Here is a 20,112-nt window from a genome sequence, read left to right on the forward strand (position 1 = left end):
ACTGTGTTCTTCATTCCAAAGAACTTGGATGAATTTGGCCACAGGCCAGTCAGCCATGCCTATACTAACACACCTTTGAGTGATGGGCCAGATCCTGCCTAGAGGCCAGACCACAACTACTGAACTAACACATTTGTTCCCAACCTGTACCACACATTTGTTCCCAACCTGTACTGCACATTAGATTCATGTGGAGCACTGTGAAAAGAAAAACAAAACCCAGAAGGATCTCAACGTCCAAGCCATACTTTAAGTACCTCAGAAAGTCTGGGGTAGCTCCCAGACACCATGGCTTTTAAAAGTTCCCAGCTGTTTCCAGCATTCTCCAGAGATGTGTACCTCTAGGATTGAAATGGGGTAGAAAAAGGTTCGCCTTGCCTAAAATACTCCTCAAGTGATATTCAGTGATAAACTTTAATGAAACCAGGCAAGTGGAAGAGGAAAGTGCCCAGGCAAAAAGAACCGTGCGGCTGACAGTTCACGTGGCAGCCAAATGGCAGCGTTTAGGCCACCCCACTCAGCTTAATGCTCCCTTTCTCCTGGGCCTCGTCTCCCTGCCTGACCCATTCCCTAGGTTGAGAACTCTGGGGCCAGGGACCAGAGAAGAGATTGGTGCAACCACCAGGGCAAGGACTGGACTCACCACAGTGCTGCTCGTCAGAGCCGTCGGGGCAGTCCCGCAGCCCATCACAATGCTTGCTGGATGGGATGCACGTGCCGTTTGGGCAGTGGAATCCATTGCACTTTTTCTCTGAAATTTAAGTCAATCACAGAAGAACAACAGTGAAGAAGCAGGCAAGAGCTCACACTGGCTGACGGCCAGGCCACACCACCTCCAAGGTGGTCTGTTACTGGCTAGCGAAGTTACAAACTGATTGTGTGTGTGTGGGGGGGGGTATACAGCATATGTATGATATATATAGCATGTATGTGTGTATGTGTACATATATATATATATATATATATATATATATATATATATGATCCTGCAATTCCAAAAGCAGATGAGCATGCTATTTACACAACTCAAAAATAACGCAATGACAAAACTGCAGCGGGAACTTAGTGGCAGCACCAATGTTACACTGCAACACGCTGTAGCAAGAACGAGCCACTTGTTCCAGGTGAATGCTCAACAAAAGGGTACCTGAGTCTGAAGGAGACTACGATGAAAAAAATCAACCAGGATATACAACTATGTAATAATAACAAGGTACAGAAAACCATTGGTGGCACTGTGTGTATGAGAGAGGTATAAGGAATACATGTGCCTTCGAATTTATAATCACATTTCACATAACAGTGGGCTGTGTGCTAAGAGGTGGTCGGTTTTGCTGCTGTGTGAACATCCCAAGACCTCAGGGAGGCAGACCTGGATGGCACCTGCAGGCCAGTCACTTCACATGCTCTGGAGAGATGAGGTAAACAGATGAGGTGTGGCACCCGGTGAAGTGGCAAGCCAGACTAGCTGTCCCTCAGGAATGATAAGAAGGATAGAGATAACACGGGAAACACACGCTCAGCAGTGCACATAAGCATCATCACTGTTGTACTGCACATAACACGCAACTGTGTGTGTCACATGTGTATGTGGCTGGCAACACTGAAGGCTTATTTACCCGAACACTGCCACACACCCACAATGACACATGCCACACTGATGTTAGGTAGCTTGGAGTTGCTACCAGACAGAAACGTCACATCTCCCTGTCATCCATAGGACCACTGTAAACGGAGCCCATCACTGCCTGAGACACTGTTATACCCAGAAATAGTCTCGAGCATTTAAAAACACCGACCAATGTGTAAAGCCATTTAAAGTATGGTTTTCTACAAGAATGGGGCAGAAGAAGTACGCAGACTGGGGTGCGCGTATAGGGGTGAGTGGGGGCAAATTTTACTCTAGACCCTTTTATGCTTTCAACTCCCAGACTGTACTATTAAAATAACCGACAAAAAAAAAAAAGAAAGAAAGAAAGAAAGAAAGAAAGTGAGTTTTTTAATGTAAGACTTGGCTTCTTTATTTGGCACAAGAATTAAGGCTCATTCTTGATTAATACCAAATAAATGTTGACAGTGCCGTGAATATTAGTGGATGGTTTATAAAAAAATACCTAGAAAAAAATTCATTATGTTTTTATAACAAAGAGAGATGGTTCAGCAAATAGAGACAAAAAAGGACATGAATCTGAGTTATTAAATCCCGGATTTTGTATGCTCCACGAAACACTTAGCACCTTGATACTTACTCTTTGGGAATCCTAGAACAAAGCCCTTCTGGAGTGTGTTTGCTTAGAGAGCCTGGGGTTTCACGGCCATTTCTGGTGAAACTGAAACCAGAACTAAAGCATCCCGATGCCCCATCTGTTTACCCTAAGTCTCTCTGCCCTAAGCCTACTGCTAGAGTGAAGGCCGTTACCAGAGCAGGCGCAGCCTTTGACAGCTCAGTACCTTGCAGTTGGTTCCCTCTACAGAGACTAGATTCTAAGACAAGGACATGTGTTGCAATTGGTATTCCTAGAAAACTAGTCAAAGAGCATCATTCAGATAGAGAAAAGGCCCATGAGTCTATGACTTGGGGAAAATGCTTAATGCTGATATGCAGAAATCACTTTGGAAAGAGATAGATCAGAAGCTAGCACAGTTATAAAGTCCTGAAAACAAGTGGGATGGTGAAGCCATCAGGGGAGGCGAGAAGGATCGTGTAGCTCAGGATGGGCAGAGAGCACGTAAGATAATCTAGCAGTGAAGGGAACCATGGGAAGGCATGGGAACCTCTGCCATCATGAGTACATACTGTGCAAAGTGTCCCCCAAAATAGGGCAAAGGGAAACGGGCCTTCTAAGGACGTGGAGCACTTGCTGTCTTAACAGTGAGAACAAAACCGCTTTCGAATAAATGCCCAGCAAGGATCAACTGGATAAACTAGATCATAATTACTGTGCATCCTTCATAAAAATGCTCACTAAACGAAATGCAGGTATATGGAAAAAGCTAATTTTAAACTTTGAATCTGAATGGAGAAGAGCTTACATAATGATATTTGACCCCAGCGACTCCACTTCCATGAAAATTCAGGATGTCCGGCAAAGGAATGTTAACTACGTAGCAGAGAAAGTACTGAATATGTGGTTCTCTCTCTCTCTCTCTCTCTCTCTCTCTCTCTCTCTCTCTCTCTATCTGTGTGTGTGTGTGTGTGTGTGTGTGTGTGTGTGTGTGTGTGTGTGTGTGTGTGAGACTGCTAACACAGGAGTACAAAGTTTCACCTCCTGGCTCACTGGCTGCCCCTCCCCTCAATGGCAGACCCTGGGGAAGGGCCAGGGAATCTACATTTACCACAGCTGATGGGATCTTCATCAGAGCCGTCCTGGCAATCCGCGTCACCGTCACATGCCCATCGCTGGGGGATGCAGTGGCCATTGTGGCATTGGAAGTTGGAGGCCTCACAGGTGTGGTAGATGGCTGCCAATGAGAAGAGAACAATGTCATTCTTCCTTTTCCACTCTCCCCCCTTAACTACCAGAAGGAAGGTCTAAGCTAGATGTTGAGGTGGGGACTTTGGGAGCAGCTGAGGTACAAGTAGTTTTCCCTTAGTAATATCTTTACTGCTAAAGAGACAGGGGAGGGCAGGAAAGAGGGACCAGGGAGCCATGAAGAGTAGGGAGCACTCAGAGATTGGGGAGCACTAGCTCTCTCCAGCTCCATGCACCAGCCAGTGATAATGCATCGTGTCTACCACAATCGCTTAGAAAGGAAAGAGAAGGCAGCTCTAGAGAAGTTACTGCTATGCAGATGGCTCCTTTGCACAAGAGCCGAGGTCACCAAGAATTAGTTCAGAAACGTCTTAACAGGCATTGGCAGGTTACAGTGTGGTGTAAGTCAGTGTACAGGCCTAGGCACCTACAGAAAAGACTCCTCACAACCATGGAGCATTTTACACAGGAGGAGCTGGCTGGGAGACATTAGGAAGCAGACACGGCTGTAACACAGCAGGCCATGTGTGTCTACAGGGGCCCTTCCTCTTCAGTGCACTGCTACTGAACGCTCTCAGAGAAGCCTCTTCCCTAGAGATGCCATGAGATAAGAGATGCTGTGTGTTCTGACGGAAGGTTCTAGACCTTCCTCAGCAACTGTCTGGAGGCCTAGTGTCTTGAGAGTTCTTCTAAGTTATGAAGCAGCATGATTTTAATAATGTAATTCTAAATAACAGTACTCCGTTTGAAATGCAGAAACTTCCAGACCCACAGAACACAATGGATTCATCCAGAATCTAAAAGAAAGCAAGCCGGGAAACAGGAACGATTTAAAACTTCTGTAAAGGTAAGCGCAACACCTGACACACTCAGGGTCCAGTACAATCACCCAAACAGTGGCTCTCAACCATCCTAACACTGACTCTTTATACAGCTCTTGTTGTGGTGACCCCCAACCATAAAATTCTCCCATTGCTACTTCATAACTGTAATCCTGTTACAGTTATGAATTATAATATAGATATGAAATACGCAGGGTATCTGACATGGAACCCCTGAGAAAAGGACCATTCGGACACCTAAGAGGTCACCGCCCACAAGTTGAGAACTGCTGACTTAAAAAGAAGCCAGTGAGACAGAGAGATGCATCTTTCCTTTTTTTTTTTTTTTGGTTTTGTTTTACCCATTTATTTATTTGTTTGTTTGTTTAGCTTGAGTCTCTGCATGTCCCTGGCTGCCCGGGAAATTCACTATAGACCAGGCTGGCTTTGAACTTACAAGGGTCAACTTTTCTCCCTCTCAAATGCTGGAATTGAAGGCAGTTCTACCACACACAACCCTAGAAGCGCTGATGTAAACTAACAGCTTCATTTGCGCACAAAAGGTCATTAAATGCATCTCCGAATCTCAAAGATACTTTGCATGAACCCAGACTGACAGTGTGATGGTCCTCCCATGAAGAAACAGGAAACCGTTTTATATCTGTTCACTGCTGCAGGAAAGCCAGACCTATGTTGTTCACAAGTAACAGAAAGAAGTACACAGCGGTCCCTGATTTACAGGGAGCGCACTTTAAGACGGTGCATGGATATTTAGAACTTTAGATAATACTGAACACTACATATTTTCTAACGTACAGTCCTATGATGTTTTAATCACAGAAATAGAAAATATAAATTAGGGGCTGGGGATTTAGCTCAGTGGTAGAGCGCTTACCTAGGAAGCGCAAGGCCCTAGGTTCGGTCCCCAGCTCCGAAAAAAAAAAAAGAACCAAAAAAAAAAAAAAGAAAATATAAATTAGTTAATAAAAATAAAATTAAAAATAAGTTTAAAAATAAAATAACAAAAAATTTTAAAAAACCAAAATAGTTAATAATAAAAATAGGACAATTAAAACTCATTTACAGTGTAAAGATTATTTATTTCTGGAATTTTCTATTTAACATTTTTTGGATAGGTGTAGGCCATTGGTCGTAAGTCAAACAGAACAAGGCAAAAACATTGGCAAGGAAATATTATAACCTAGAAAAGTTCCTTGTGGCTCCTGTTGTATGAATAGGCATCCTCCCAAAAGGAGAAGAAAAACCAACCAGAGAGGGTTGTTGGGAACAAGCTACAGAGCTTGATCCAGTGCAGGTGTCGGGGGATACACTACTGAAGGGTCAGAAAAATGGTTCACATCTGCCAGAATTCCTACTGAATTGAAAGCCACTCTGTCGCAATGCTCAGAAACACCCAGAACCTGGTTTTTCAAACCATTCTGAAACACGCACACTCCGTTATCTGTCGTTTCATCTCTTCAAAGAGCGAAGAAGAACGTTCGTAAGTCCACGTTCAGTCAGTGTTTACAAACCAGGGCACTCAGAATCCACTAAACATCTTTTAAGATCTACTCATGCTGAAAAGAGGAATCTATGAATGGTGGGTGTGACCTGAGTTTCTGTCTAGTAACAGCATTGCCTACACTCTGACTTATCGATGGCGAGAGCCCGGCCGTTTGTCCTCTAGCCAACTTCAGCCTGGCTCCTTCTCACAGAGCATAAACTCATTTAAGGCTGTTACCTGGAGGATCTACTTGTTACCCAGCCTGTGCACTTTCCTTTTAATTGATAACAATTTCGAAGTGCCCGAAGGGTTTCCAAATGACAGTCTAGGAGCTGTGTCTGAGATCTCCAGATTTGAGCCCAGATGCAGGGATCAGAAGGATTAATCAGGTTTTACTCAACTGGCCAGGCATGCCTGGAACATAGAGCCTTTTCCTTTCTGGATTAAAAAATAAATCTGAGTAATGGACTAGTCCTCTGATTTTACGTGTCTGAGAAGTAACATGCTCAAAAATAATACTTCAATCACCCACATAGAGAGAATGACTGAGCCAGGCTGTAGCATTTGGAGACTGGGGAGGATGGGATTCACTGTAACTGTGGGGTCAATTGGGTGAGTTCAGTTTAACACAGGCATCCTACCACCTACTCCCTGGCTTTGATTGTCCCCAACCTCTCAACATCATTTGGAACACCTGATTAAAACCATTACCGTATAAGTGGGCCTAAAGATGGAGACTAAAATCTAAGGAGGGAGACCTCTGCCTCACTACTTACACAGCACTGGATTACAGTGGAATGCACAGGGAGAACTAAATTTGAATAATTAATGATATAGAAAAAAAGCATAAAGAGAACTAGGAAGAATTACGGGCTATCACTGAAAAATAACTAGGTGTTTTAGGCACAATATTTAATTATTTAAAAAGGTTTTTATTTAAAAAATAGATGTTTTACAAAAAAAAATCTACAGCCATAGAAACAAGAATTCGATTTAGCTGAAAAGAGAACTTAAGAACTGGAAGGCGGCTCTATAGAAGTAACTCAGAGTCCAGCTAAGAATCCAAAGGAATAAATATAACATCGGGAAGAGGGAGCAACAGGAGGATGCTGCCCAGTGAAGAAGGCCTGAGAGTAACTGCTGAGGACCAGGGACCTTCATCAACTACTTAACTGTAAGATTCAAGGACAGACGAAAAGCATAAATTCTCAGATCTTGAAAAGAAAGCATGTCTCAAAAGAAAATAGGTGAAATTTCATAACAATTGAAAACTATGGAAACAAGGATGTCATTACCACAGACTCTCTAAGAGAAGCAAAACGAGCACGAGGGTCTATAAGAACTAGGATAACCCCATCAATAATATTACAGGATTGTGCTATAAATGAAGACGTCCAGACTCCTTTGAATCTGAAACTAAGGGGGCTGGCGACACGTTTATACCCACAAAGCCCCAAGACGGTTTAGCAATCTGTCTTCTGTTGTAAGAACCACTGAAGGTGCATACATGGACACAAGACAATAGCTGGTAAAGTGACATACTGACACATGAGTTTGGTCACTAAAAGGAGTAAGTTGGGAGCAGGCAAGAGAGTTCAGCAGATGGAGGCACTTGCTGCCAGTCCTCACGACCTGAGTTCAATCCTGGGGTCTACACGGTAGATGGAGAGAACTGACTCCTTGAAGGTTGTCCTGTGGCCTCCACACATCTTCACAGATACGTGCATTCATGCCGCACACACGCTAGATAGATGATAGATAGATAGATAGATGATAGATAGATAGATAGATAGATAGATAGATAGATAGATAGATAGATAGATAGGCAGGCAGGCATATAGATAGATATGTAGATATATAGATAAATAGATAGACAGACAGGCAGGCAGATAGACAGACAGATATGTAGTTAGATAGACAGACAGACAGATAAACAGACAGACAGGCAGATAGACAGACAGGCAGGCAGGCAGATAGATATGTAGATATATAGACAAGTAGATAGACAGACAGGCAGGAAGATAGACAGACAGATATGTAGTTTGATAGACAGATAGACAGACAGATAGACAGACAGGCAGGCAGATAGACAGATAGACAGACAGACAGGCAGGCAGATAGATATATAGATATATAGACAAATAGATAGACAGGCAGGCAGATAGACAGACATATATAGATAGACAGACTAGACAGACAGATAGACAGAAGGCAGGCAGGAAGGCAGGCAGGTAGACAAATAGTATGTAGATAGATAGATGATATATAGATAGATGACAGATGATTGATAGATGATAGATAATAAATAGATTGTAGATAGATAGACAGACAGACAAATAGATGATAGGTAGGCAGGCAGATAGAATCAATTAATAACTGATTAATTTTAGATACTTATTTATTATTTATTTATACATTTATTTGGAGGCGATGGGAATCAAACCTAGGGTCTCAATCGTGCTGGGCAAATGCTCTATCACTGATCTACACTCCCAGCCCTGATGTTTATGGTTTTAAAAGATAAAACTAGAATATTGCCTGCCCAGCACTTTAAAATAATCAATAGTTTACTAGGCATTTTAATTTTGGAATTGTGGGCAAGGATTTAAAGTTCTTATCCATCTATGAGAGAGGAAGATGTTGTGAGTACAAAGAAATTCTTTCTAAAGTGAACATCAAAACGATTAGGGTGTTTTTAAAGGAATAAAGACCGCAAATGGACTCTAAGTAGCAGCACGGTGGGTTACAATGAGGAACACTCTCAACTCAGAGAAGACAGTGGGCTGAGGCCACCAGAAGGACAGCCCAGCCTGACCCATCCTCTTTGTCTTAATTCAATAAGTCAGAAAAGGAAGTGTCGCACCTATGGCAGAATGAGCTCATGTCCACCCTCCAACTATTCTAAGACGGCAAGAAGGAGAATTCTTGAAGGAACATGGCACAAGGCTGCGGCTAATAGCAGAACAGAGTTCCATTGCTGTCTACAGGAAAGCACAGGGGAAGCCTGCAGCTTATGACACGCCCACCCATAGTACTGAAGCGTTAATTCATTCCAGAAGTCTGACAGGAGCTGCTGCAAGCTGGGCTGGTCTAACACGGCAGTACTAACGAGGTGCTCAACCACGCTGCAATTTGCATACTGAATGCCTGGGTGCACCCTTTTAACAGGGTAACTAATTATCTATCCAAACTCGAGCCTGCAGACAGCCTCTACATGCTTCTGGGTTCGTGGCGGCTCCCGTGACAGACAGTCTAGCTTTCCTTCTTCAATAGGCTACATACACTGTAGAGAAGAATTGTCCTGCACCCTTCTAAAGGAGATCACACCCCAAAACATGTGTCCTTCTCCGGGCTGAGACTGGGGGACATCACTGGGCATCCTGATAGTATACGGGGCCATTGTTTTGGCGTGCTTAGGACCAAATTGAATTTCAGCTTCTAGAGGAATCCAGGAACTACAGAAATTTTTTATTCTAATTTTAGTTCTTGGAAAGTTATAGCCATATAAAAACATAGGGTCAGAGGGAAGGATAGTAAAACAGACTTGTGCTCCTTTCTCACAAAATTCCCGACTCCTTGAACTACCCAGAGTTCACCATTCCTGTAAACACTGCCAGTCAGTCATTCACGAAGATAACGTAGACATGCATGAAACCAAGAGAGGAACCAGAACACAGTCCCTATCTCATAGCATCTAACACTCCTTTCCCACCCACGATGTTCCCAAGGATAAAATCTTACCTCAAACAAGCCCAGTTTGCACTTTAACCCTTGTAGGGAACCCTTAATAGTTTAGTGCTACTCAAACCATGGATTTGACAGCCCACGTCCATCTGTAGCCAGTTCTAGAGGGTCGGATACCCTTCTCTGACCTTCTCTGAGGGCACCACAAACATGTGGCACAAATACACACATGCAGGCGAAACGCCAATACACATAAAATAAAAATAAATATTAAAAAAAGACATGGTTCCTAGACCCACAGTCAGTCTTTGTGAAAGATTCCTTGCTAACTGGTCCCAGAGAATTAAGACGATAGATTCCCCCAGAACCCTGTGGAGCTCTGCTCATAGCTCCTACCTCGTAAGCTCCAAGGACAGCCAAGCTGGCTGTTTCTGACACGAATTCTCAGCATCTAGTTTTTATGCTCACTAGCACACCGCTACGTGAGCAGTGTTCACGAGGCCTAGGAAGTACTGACCGGTGCAGTTGGCTTCATCAGACCAGTCCCGACAGTCGTTGTCTCCGTCGCACACCCAGGAGGACCGGATGCACATCCCAGAGCTACAGTTGAACTCGTCGCTGCGACACTGGTGCATCTCTGTGGGGAGAAAGCACAGCGGGGACTGGAGGTGGGGGGCAAGGCACACTCTGAATTCTGCCCCTCACACCTCAGAAGTCAGAAGTGGACACGCGCCACCGATTGCTCAGACAGGGGAGACACAGAGACCTTCGCCAGGAGCGCGTCCATCCTGGACCATCCACAGACATGGTGGAAAGAAAGGCCTCAAACCAAGGATAGAAGGTCACCTACAACAGTTCCCACCATGCACGTCGCAAATGGGTTCTAGATAGGCTAAGATATCGACCCATGGAGACTCTGAGAGAAAAAGAAAAATGACCTCTCCCATTTATCATGACATTCTCTGTGTACTCCACAAACACTCTTGCACCTGGGATGGCAATGAGACTGAAGTTAGGTTACAATCATGAGAGAGACCAGAGAGCAGAAGTTTCGAGAAGCCGAGACCCTAGAGACGAAGCCCATTGCTGAGGGAGAGCTGTGGGCTGCTCACTGGAAGAAGCTCTCCTCAGGGAAAGTGGCTGTAGTGCTGAGACTGCTGAGGGAGGAGCTAGAGATCAGGACTTCCCTCTGGGATGCCCATGGCTTTGCTTTCCAGAAGGAACAGTTCCTGGGGCCAATGATGCGGCGCAGCTTGGCCAAAGGAAGCAAGGATTCCCCGTGATACCTTTTTTAGGTCCTGAGGAATCGAAAAACCCCACTGAGGTCTGAACATGCCCCGACCCCAAACCCCCACAAGGAATGCATCATGGATGCAGCAGAACAAGAGACGGGACCTTTAGAAGGTGGCTAAGAGTGGGAGCCACGACCTCACTGAGGGAGAAGGTGGGCTCTCCTCACCTCTGCCTCCTGGGGACACAGAGAAGGTACCGTATGATAGGCTAGCCCCTCGGGAGATAGCAAACCTGAAACTAGAAACGAGTTAATCTAGAAACTCCCAGACTTCAAGATGAGGAGGAGTTAAGCTCTGTTTATAAATCATACGGTCTAAGTTTTATTTTATTTTTTTTTAACAGAAGCCTGAAAGGACCAAGACGCAGAATGTCTAAGTGGAATTGTCTTGAGTCTCAAAACTACAGGAGGAGTGGAGGAGGTGGCTGGCTCTGTGCAGCAGATGAAGGCCACGTAAACCCGACACCCTTCATTACATCCTCAGAACCCATGTGTGGTTTGAATATGCTCAGCCCAGAGAATAGCACTATGAGGAGCTGAGGCCTGGTTAGAGGAAGAGTGTCACTGTGAGGGGGGGCTCGCTGCCTGGAGGCCTCTGGATCGAGGTGCAGCACTTTCGGCTCCTCCAGCCCCATGTTTGCCTGCGCACTGCCTTGCTTTCCACCTAGATGAAAGTGAACCTCTGAACCTATGCGCTAGTCCCAACTAAACGTCGTCCTTTATAAGAGCTGCCTTGGTCACAGCAATGGAAACCCTAAGAGACTATGTAAAAGTGGAGGGAGAGAACTCATGAAGTTGTCCTCTGACCTCCACATGTGTGCTGCGCGTATACACACACACACTCACACTATACATATATATATATATATATATATATATATCACTATTAGAATAATTTGAAAGATGAACGCAAACAAGAATAGCCAAGCATGGGACCCAGGACAGCTGTCAAAAGTTGAGGATCCAGCTATACTACTCTTGGGCATATACCCAAAAGATGCCCCAACATATAAAAGAGACACGTGCTCCACTATGTTCATCGCAGCCTTATTTATAATAGCCAGAAACTGGAAAGAACCCAGATGCCCTTCAACAGAGGAATGGATACAGAAAATGTGCTACATCTACACAATGGAATATTACTCAGCTATCAAAAACAATGACTTTATGAAATTCATAGGCAAATGGTTGGAACTGGAAAATATCATCCTGAGTGAGGTAACCCAATCACAGAAAAACACACATGGTATGCACTCATTGATAAGTGGCTATTAGCCCAAATGCTTGAATTACCCTAGATGCCTAGAACAAATGAAACTCAAGACGGATGATCAAAATGTGAATGCTTCACTCCTTCTTTAAAAGGGGAACAAGAATACCCTTGGCAGGGAATAGAGAGGCAAAGATTAAAACAGATACAGAAGGAACACCCATTCAGAGCCTGCCCCACATGTGGCCCATACATATACAGCCATCCAATTAGACAAGGTGGATGAAGCAAAGAAGTGCAGGCCTACAGGAGCCGGATGTAGATCTCTCCTGAGAGACACAGCCAGAATCAGCAAATACAGAGGCGAATGCCAGCAGCAAACCACTGAACTGAGAATAGGACCTGGTGCTCTTACTAGGATATTCATTGCTACCTATGAGGTCAGAGTCCAGGGTCAGTCCATGTATAGTCTATCAGAGAAAGAACTGGAAGAGCTTGAAGGGGCTCGAGACCCCATATGTACAACAATGCCAACCAACCAGAGCTTCCAGGGACTAAGTCACTACCTAAAGACTATACATGGACTGACCCTGGACTCTGTCCCCATAGGTAGCAATAAATATCCTAGTAAGAGCACCAGTGGAAGGGGAAGCCCTGGGTCCTGCTAAGACTGAACCCCCAGTGAACTAGATTGTTTGGGGGAGGGCAGCAATGGGGGGAGGATGGGGAGGGGAACACCCATAACGAAGGGGAGGGGGAGGGGGATGTTTGCCCGGAAACCGGGAAAGGGAATAACACTCGAAATGTATATAAGAAATACTCAAGTTAATAAAAAAAAAAAAAGTTGCTTTCCTCAAAGACCTGTTGATAGCCGAGGGGGTGAATGAGGCATTCATGAAGAGTCTGAGGCTTAAGAAGCAGAGCAGCATCAGAGAATTGCACTAAGTAGGATCTTGTGATGGTTTCAGGACCGACGAGCAAGAATGAGCCATGAAGCATAAATGGGGAGGGAGAACGGGGGTGGTGAGCTCAACTGGTGCCCGGACAGGGAGCTAGGCAAGCACGGGGACTTGGAACCATGTGACGTTACATTTCTTCTAGGAAAAGGTTCATTTCTACCGTGCCCACACACTTCACCCTCTGAATTCTGGGGCAGAAAGACTGATGGAAAGAGTTGTAGAACCCAAGGTCATTTTGACAGCATTTGATGTAAGAATATTATGGAACAAAAAAATAAAACATAAAGCGCCATCCCCTCTCTAGCCAGGCCAAGGTACACCCTACGCAAAAGTGGCCCTAAGTGTGTTCAATAATTGGCTTGTGTTAAAATGATTTGTGAGCAGCCCCGGTTCCACTAGGTCTAGCCCCTGTGAGTCAAACCACCTGTTCACGGCAAACAAAGCCGTCCCTGTCCATGTGCACACTCATAGCTTGCCTGGCCCTGACCTTGTGGACAGAAGGGTGGGTTGGCAGGGCCTCGGCAACTCATCGCCATGTCTGGGTTGGCGTCTGCCCTCCCTTCTTACTTTCCTCCTAGCCTGATAGGTCCTCGGGGCTTGTGCACTAAAATCTCCTTCTACAGTAAGTAACAGCTTCAGACCAGAGCCTGCTCAAAACATCAGTAGGACAGTGGGATGCCCCAGCTCCCCACTCTGTCAGAAGGTGATATTGTCGTGTTGGATAATCCCACTGAGGAGATCATTAAGGAGGATCCCAGTCAAAGACAGGAGCCGCCACTAGTCCCAGTGGTGTTGGCAACACATTAGAATTCCAAGTACAAAACCCTCCATTTGGAGAGCTGGTGCTACATCAGTGCTGTCTGCCAGCTCCCAACAGAGGTAATGACTTCAGACTGGTTTAGAGGGAACAACACATCTGTGAAGCTGGTCACAGACATGCATCTGTAGTCCCAGCACGCAGGAAACTGAGGCAGGAAGATCTGGAGTGCCAAGCCACCCTAGGCTACATAGAGAACTTGTCTCCAAAAAAATGGAAATTAAAGGTGGAGAGGGCTATGTATGGTTATTAAGGATCCAATGAGTTTGAGGGGAAGCAGAGAGATGGCTCAGTGGGTGAAGTGCTTCCCATGCAAACCCAACAACCTGAGTTCGATCCCCACAACCCATGAAAAGGTGGGGGGTGAGAACTGGCTCCAGATTTGTTACACACACACAGATACACACAGAGACACACAAACACACACACAGACACACAAACACACAGATACACACACAGACACACACAAACACACACACAGACACACAAACACACAGATACACACACAGACACACAAACACACAGATACACACACAGACACACACAAACACAGACACACAAACACACAGATACACACAGACACACACAAACACACACACAGACACACAAACACACAGATACACACACAGACACACAGACACACAAACAGACACAATGACATACACACAGACACACAGACACACACACACACACACACAGACACACACATACACACACACTCACACATCCTGAATCAGACAAATAATGGCACACAGACTCACACATACATCATGGCCACACATAATAACAATAAATAAAATGAAAACAAAAGGACTAATTGAATTCACTCAAAAGACATACATCCCTGCTTTCATGTCTCATGTATAGACTGTCTAAAAGAAAAAACAGGACCCATTTTTCAGATTGGAAAACAAAGGCTGAACAAGAATAAATGATGGAGGTGGGGTCTAGATGCCATCTCCTGACCTTTAGCTAAAGACCAGTTTTTCCAGAGTAATTGAGTGCACAGGAAAGACATACAAGTGGCTCTACTAAAACAGCAGAGGAGAGAAGTGACAGGCCCTCGAAATGAGGGTAGAGGTGGGCATGGAGGTGGGAGTCCCAAATTGTCCTTCAGAAATTCCTGACTGCAGCCCACCCAATCTACTAGCACAGCCCCGAGAGTAGCATGAAGCCCAGCAGCATCCCCTTACCACAGTGACTCTCATCACTGTTATCTCCACAGTCATCTTCAAGGTCACACTTATAGGAGAGTGGAATACAAGTCCCCGACTCCTGGCACCGGAACTGAGTGTCTGCATCACAGATGGTCGTGGCTACAATGGGAAAGAAGGGACACAGTGACACATTTGTTACATTCAGTTCATCCTCTGTCCCCCTACAAGCCTCCCCACCAGAATAGCAGTTAAAACTAGAGTTAGACTTTAATTGTAACATTAACTACACCCCGACTTCACGCAGAAACAAATCACACCGGAACTGAAACTCCCATCCAACCTAGGTAAGGGCGTGTGTTTTCCAGGGCCAGATGTAGACAGAAATGGGGCTCAGAACGTGAGACACTGCTGTCTGGCTGAGAGAGGAAGTGCAGGGCTGAAGTAGCCCCTAAAATCCTTCCAGATATCCAAGTTCTCTTCCCAAGCAAGCAACAGAAACTCAGTTGTCCTAGAGGAATGGCCGGTCCCCTACCGGCAGCTGGCACACATTGTATGGGTGAAAGGAACGCATACCCAGAATCCTACAGCAGAAATGAGTGTTGAACCGGCACTCATAAGGGCTGGGGTTTAAATCCTCACACTCACCCTCCCTAAGCTACCATCTCTTCTGTCGTAAGCTGAAGGTAAAGCAACTGCCGGGATCAGTCAGGACTCACTCTCCCATCTACAGTTTATGGGGCCTTATCTTTTGCAACCCCCTTCCCTCTAATATGACAGAGGTGACTGCCACCCAGTGCATTACTATGGGTACAGAAGAGTTCAGTGTTAGGTCCACACCCTACCAAGCAGACTGTAGAGGTAATGGACTCCTAACGGTGTCTCTTTTCCCTCGGCGTGCCTCAACATCATAAGGATGGGTCTGAAAATTAATTAACTCGCTCTCCTAAACAGAAATGTCCTGGTTTATCCAGAAACCCTGAGGCCCAGGGGAAAGGCACTCAGGAGAAATGAGGGAAGGAAGACTGTTCTCCAAGCTGCCGGGGAGTTGACACAGAGCGAGGCAGCACCCTGGAACAGAGGGTGGAGGTTCATAGTACAACAAAACGCCAAATGGCAACATTGTTGCTAGATGTCCCAGCAGCCCTTATTTGAGGTTCCATTTCTTTTCTGTAATTGAGCTCCTGGTAGGAGGCAGGGAATGAATACAAATGACAAGAAGGCAGGGGATTCAGTGAAAACCTGAGTGTTTGGCACCCACCCAGGTGGAGGAGTCTGTTTAACAGGCAGGAAAATGACTGACAACATCCCTCCCAAGTCGCCTGCAAGCCCCCTTTTCTTTTCTCCTGCAGCTGACAGGGTGCCTCAGCAGTCACCCCATGCCACCACACCCCGCCATACCTGCCCTGTTCTGCAGCCTGGCCTTCGGACAAAGCTTTGCTCACCATCTGGATAAGCAGACAGGCGTGTCACTCCTTGATAAGGAGAGGCCCGTGAGAGACAGATCTGGCCCCTCGGTTTGGTTCCCAGGGGAGAGGTTTCAAATCCCCATCACTCTTGATCACTTCACCCTGTCACATCCAACATGTGGATGCTTAAGCCAGTGAGTTCAGACATGTGAGAGAGAGAGGGGAACAAAGGTTGTCTAAGGGCAAGCGGGGGTGGGGAGTGCCATCGACCTCAGCTGACAGACACCAAACCAGGAGGACAGAGCCAGCCTGGTATTTCACCCACTGTAGGGGTTCACACTATGCAGAAATCCATAAGACCAGTCATAGGGCTAGGGCTGTGGGAGGCCAGTGCTGAGGTCAGTAGCCACCTGCACAAACACAGAGGTCATGATTTCTGTGCGCATACAGAGCTGTTAGGAGGCCTGAGCCCCGGGCACGGGAATACTAGCCTACTTTTCTTCTGCTAAGCCTAATGTCTGAGCTATTTCCTACAGCCCTATATGGAAATAATTCTCTTCCATCATCTCCTTTATGTAATTAATAGCATTTATTAATGTTTTAAAAGAGTGTTGCCCATCCCATGACATCACACCTTCCTACAACAACACAGATAAATGGGAAAGGCCTATTAAAAAAATAAGGACAACCAGAGGCTTAAGGCTTCCCCAATCTGCCACTCAGACACCCCTTTGCACCATGACAACATGGCCCACAGAATCAGTTAGCCAGTTCTCATAAGGGCTTGTAGAGACAGAGGTGACAATCAGAGAGTGGGTCCACTGCATACGCGATAGTTATATAGCTGGGTGTTTTGTGGGATTCCTAACAACGGAAGCAGGAGCTGTCTCTGACTCTTTTTTTTTTCTTTTTGGTTCTTTTTTTCGGAGCTGGGGACCGAACCCAGGGCCTTGCGCTTCCTAGGTAAGCGCTCTACCACTGAGCTAAATCCCCAGCCCCAGTCTCTGACTCTTTTTCCTGCTTTTGGGACCCTTTTCCCCCTAGTGGGTTGCCTCAGCCAGCCTTACATGAGGGTGTGTGTCTCAAGGGAAAATGGAAGTGTATAAAGACTCGTACAAAACTTCCAACAAGTCAGAGAGGGCAGGGAAGGGCATTGCAAGGCCCAGGTGAACCCATGAGTCACGTTAGACGCAAACTGATAAGCTTGCTATACAGTTGCTACCCATGTTAAAGCACTGTGGGGGCCCAGCATGTGCTCCATAGAAGACCTACACACAACTGCCAGGGTCCGCAGGCTTCCTCATCAACCCGTTTTATAGTTCTAATGGTGAGAGAGCCTCTGGGTAGCCAGGGGTAACCAATTTGAAAGACAGGCCTGCCGTGGTCTCTGGGTTCCGGGCTTGCAGTCAGGTTCTCTCTCATCCAGTTCATTCTGCCCACTATTTATCCTCCCAAAGGTCAGTCCTTACCATAGCACCTGGGTGGTTCCCATCTGCTATTCCAATAACACCCACAAAACTTCTGGCCTGGGTTATGCATCGTATCCTACCTGCCCTATCATCTACAGGAGTGGGAGCACGTGGCTCCCTTGTCCATCACGCTACCTCTGCTCAGTGCTCCCACGCTCCTCAGACACCCTCATTTGTGCATCCGGGAGCTGACCGGAGTGACTTACCCAAATAATACAGCTACCCATCATGACACCCTGCACTCTACTGTACTGTCCACTGGCTTCTCAGACACAAACTTCCCTCCCAGAAAAAAGCCCAAGACAGAGGGGCTAAATAAACATCAGTGAGCATATGTCTTTATAGAGAGATCTCGAAACCATTAAAACCAAAGCTGGGAAAGGAGAGCTAAGGTTAAGTAGCTGTCTGTCAAAACGAGTCTGTAAAATGGAGTTGGCCCTTAGAAACTATTCAATGCCAAGATCACTTGGACACGACATACCTACCAACAACTCTCACATTCTAGGCCCTGTGGCACCACCGACCAGTTATAAGAATCTCCCTTCAGACTGGCGTGCACCTACATCAGTTAACAGAAGCAGTACAGGAGGTGACACCTGTTGCATGGCTTTGAAATGTCCCAGGGTTAAATTTACAAAACAAATCATGTCATCCACCCATGAGCTACCGGTGATGACACCCAGTAGATGACACCATGCAGATACCAAGGTCATGACCTCATCATCCAGTCAGCTCACTTTCAAATGTTAAGTATACTTAAATTTACATAGGCAATAAATTGATGCGTAGCATATATTTACGTGTGGGTTTTCTGCCCGAATCCCATTCATTTAGATAAATACCACAGTAGTGTCCAGCCAGAACCCCCAAACTATAGGCCAGGGCCGGAAGGAGCAGCAGGCCCCTGGGCGGTGCTGCATGTCTGATATCCTACGCCTGGAGACTCACGGCAATTCCTCTCGTCACTCATATCGCCACAGTCGTTGTCGAAATCACACCACCAAATGCTGTTGATACAGTTGCCGTTGCTGCAGTGGTACTGGTTGCGAAGACAGGTGTTCTCTGAAGTGGGGGGAGGAGGGAGTTAGGGTTATTCTTACCACCTCACCACAAAACTTTCTCTTCTTTCTCAGTTTCCTTTCCTCCTCCCTCAACTGCGTTCTGCTGCAGATGGGGGGAGGGAAGGGACAAGTGAGCACACATGCACAGGAGACAGGCGCACACACACACACACACACACACACACACACACACACACACACACCCCTCCCGGGCCTCTTTCTTCCCTCTTTAAATTAAAACTGAAGATGAGGCAGGCTGCAAGTGTTCAGAGGTGACTACTATGAAGAAAAGGAAAAGCCTGACACTGACTGGGTCTACTGGGAAATAAATCCCTCTGTCAGCAAAAATAAAATATAAATTACACACAAATAAGCCTTCAAGAGGCTGTGTCTACAGAGTATCGGATGTACCCAGGCCATACATCTACAGCTATAATACACACCTCGTTGGCTCTGTGTACTCATGACTTCCATACTCAACATTCTGCTAACCAAACACCAGAAATATGTGTGGCGCGGGGGTGGGGGGGTATTGCGCATGGACAAACTTTGTCCTCCCTGATATCACTCCCTGAACTGTACAGTGTGACCCCTACCTATGCAGTGTTTACACTGCAGTGGTCTGGAGGTGGCTGGACATATACAGCAAGTTGGACATATGCTCTTATACAAAGGAAATGTATACAGCAGGGTACATCAAATCCTAAGCTCTTATACTAAGGACTTCAAGATCCATGGAATCTATTATCCATGGAAGCCATGGATTTGCAATTAGGAAGGGATGATTTTATGTAGTTAGACAATAGTTAGATAACAGTTATATATCCATGTATACACTAATTTAATAAACAAGCAGCTTACTAAGATTTTATGATTTTTTTTTTTTTTTTTTTTTGGTCCTTGGCTTCTTTAAAGCAAGGACTTACAGGGGACATAAAAGTATTGTTCAGAACACTGGGCCAAGGACACCGGTGGCCTGTGTGGAAAATCAAAAACATTCCAATGGTGACTGAACCTTTTTGCCCTCTTCTTACAATTTACTGTTGACTTTCTTTCCAAATAGCTTTAAGATGCCATTCAGAGCATGAAAGGGAGCCCCCTGTTTCTGGGGACGGGACAGTCATCTTTCCTCCATTTGTATTTCTTAGGGAAGCTGGCAGAGAAAGCTTCCATTGTACACTCGCCTGCCCTGGCCTCAGACAAGTGTGGCTAGGATTGCAAAGTAAATATGACCTAAAGAATAAGGAAAACACAGGAATT

General features: G+C 45.7%; 1 protein-coding gene across 1 annotated transcript in view; it reads right to left on the reverse strand.

The window, feature by feature from the left end:
• The window catches only part of Sorl1 (sortilin related receptor 1), a 162,951-nt gene that overhangs the window by 40,807 nt on the left and 102,032 nt on the right, over positions 1–20,112 (reverse strand). Inside the window, 5 exon segments of the mRNA NM_053519.1 lie at positions 644–751; positions 3,337–3,462; positions 10,000–10,119; positions 14,953–15,075; positions 18,740–18,853. Coding sequence (NP_445971.1) covers positions 644–751; positions 3,337–3,462; positions 10,000–10,119; positions 14,953–15,075; positions 18,740–18,853 — 591 coding nt within the window.

The sequence above is a fragment of the Rattus norvegicus genome, chromosome 8 (genome assembly GCF_021556685.1).
Source record: "Rattus norvegicus strain SHRSP/BbbUtx chromosome 8, alternate assembly SHRSP_T2T, whole genome shotgun sequence".
Classification (NCBI taxonomy): domain Eukaryota; kingdom Metazoa; phylum Chordata; class Mammalia; order Rodentia; family Muridae; genus Rattus; species Rattus norvegicus.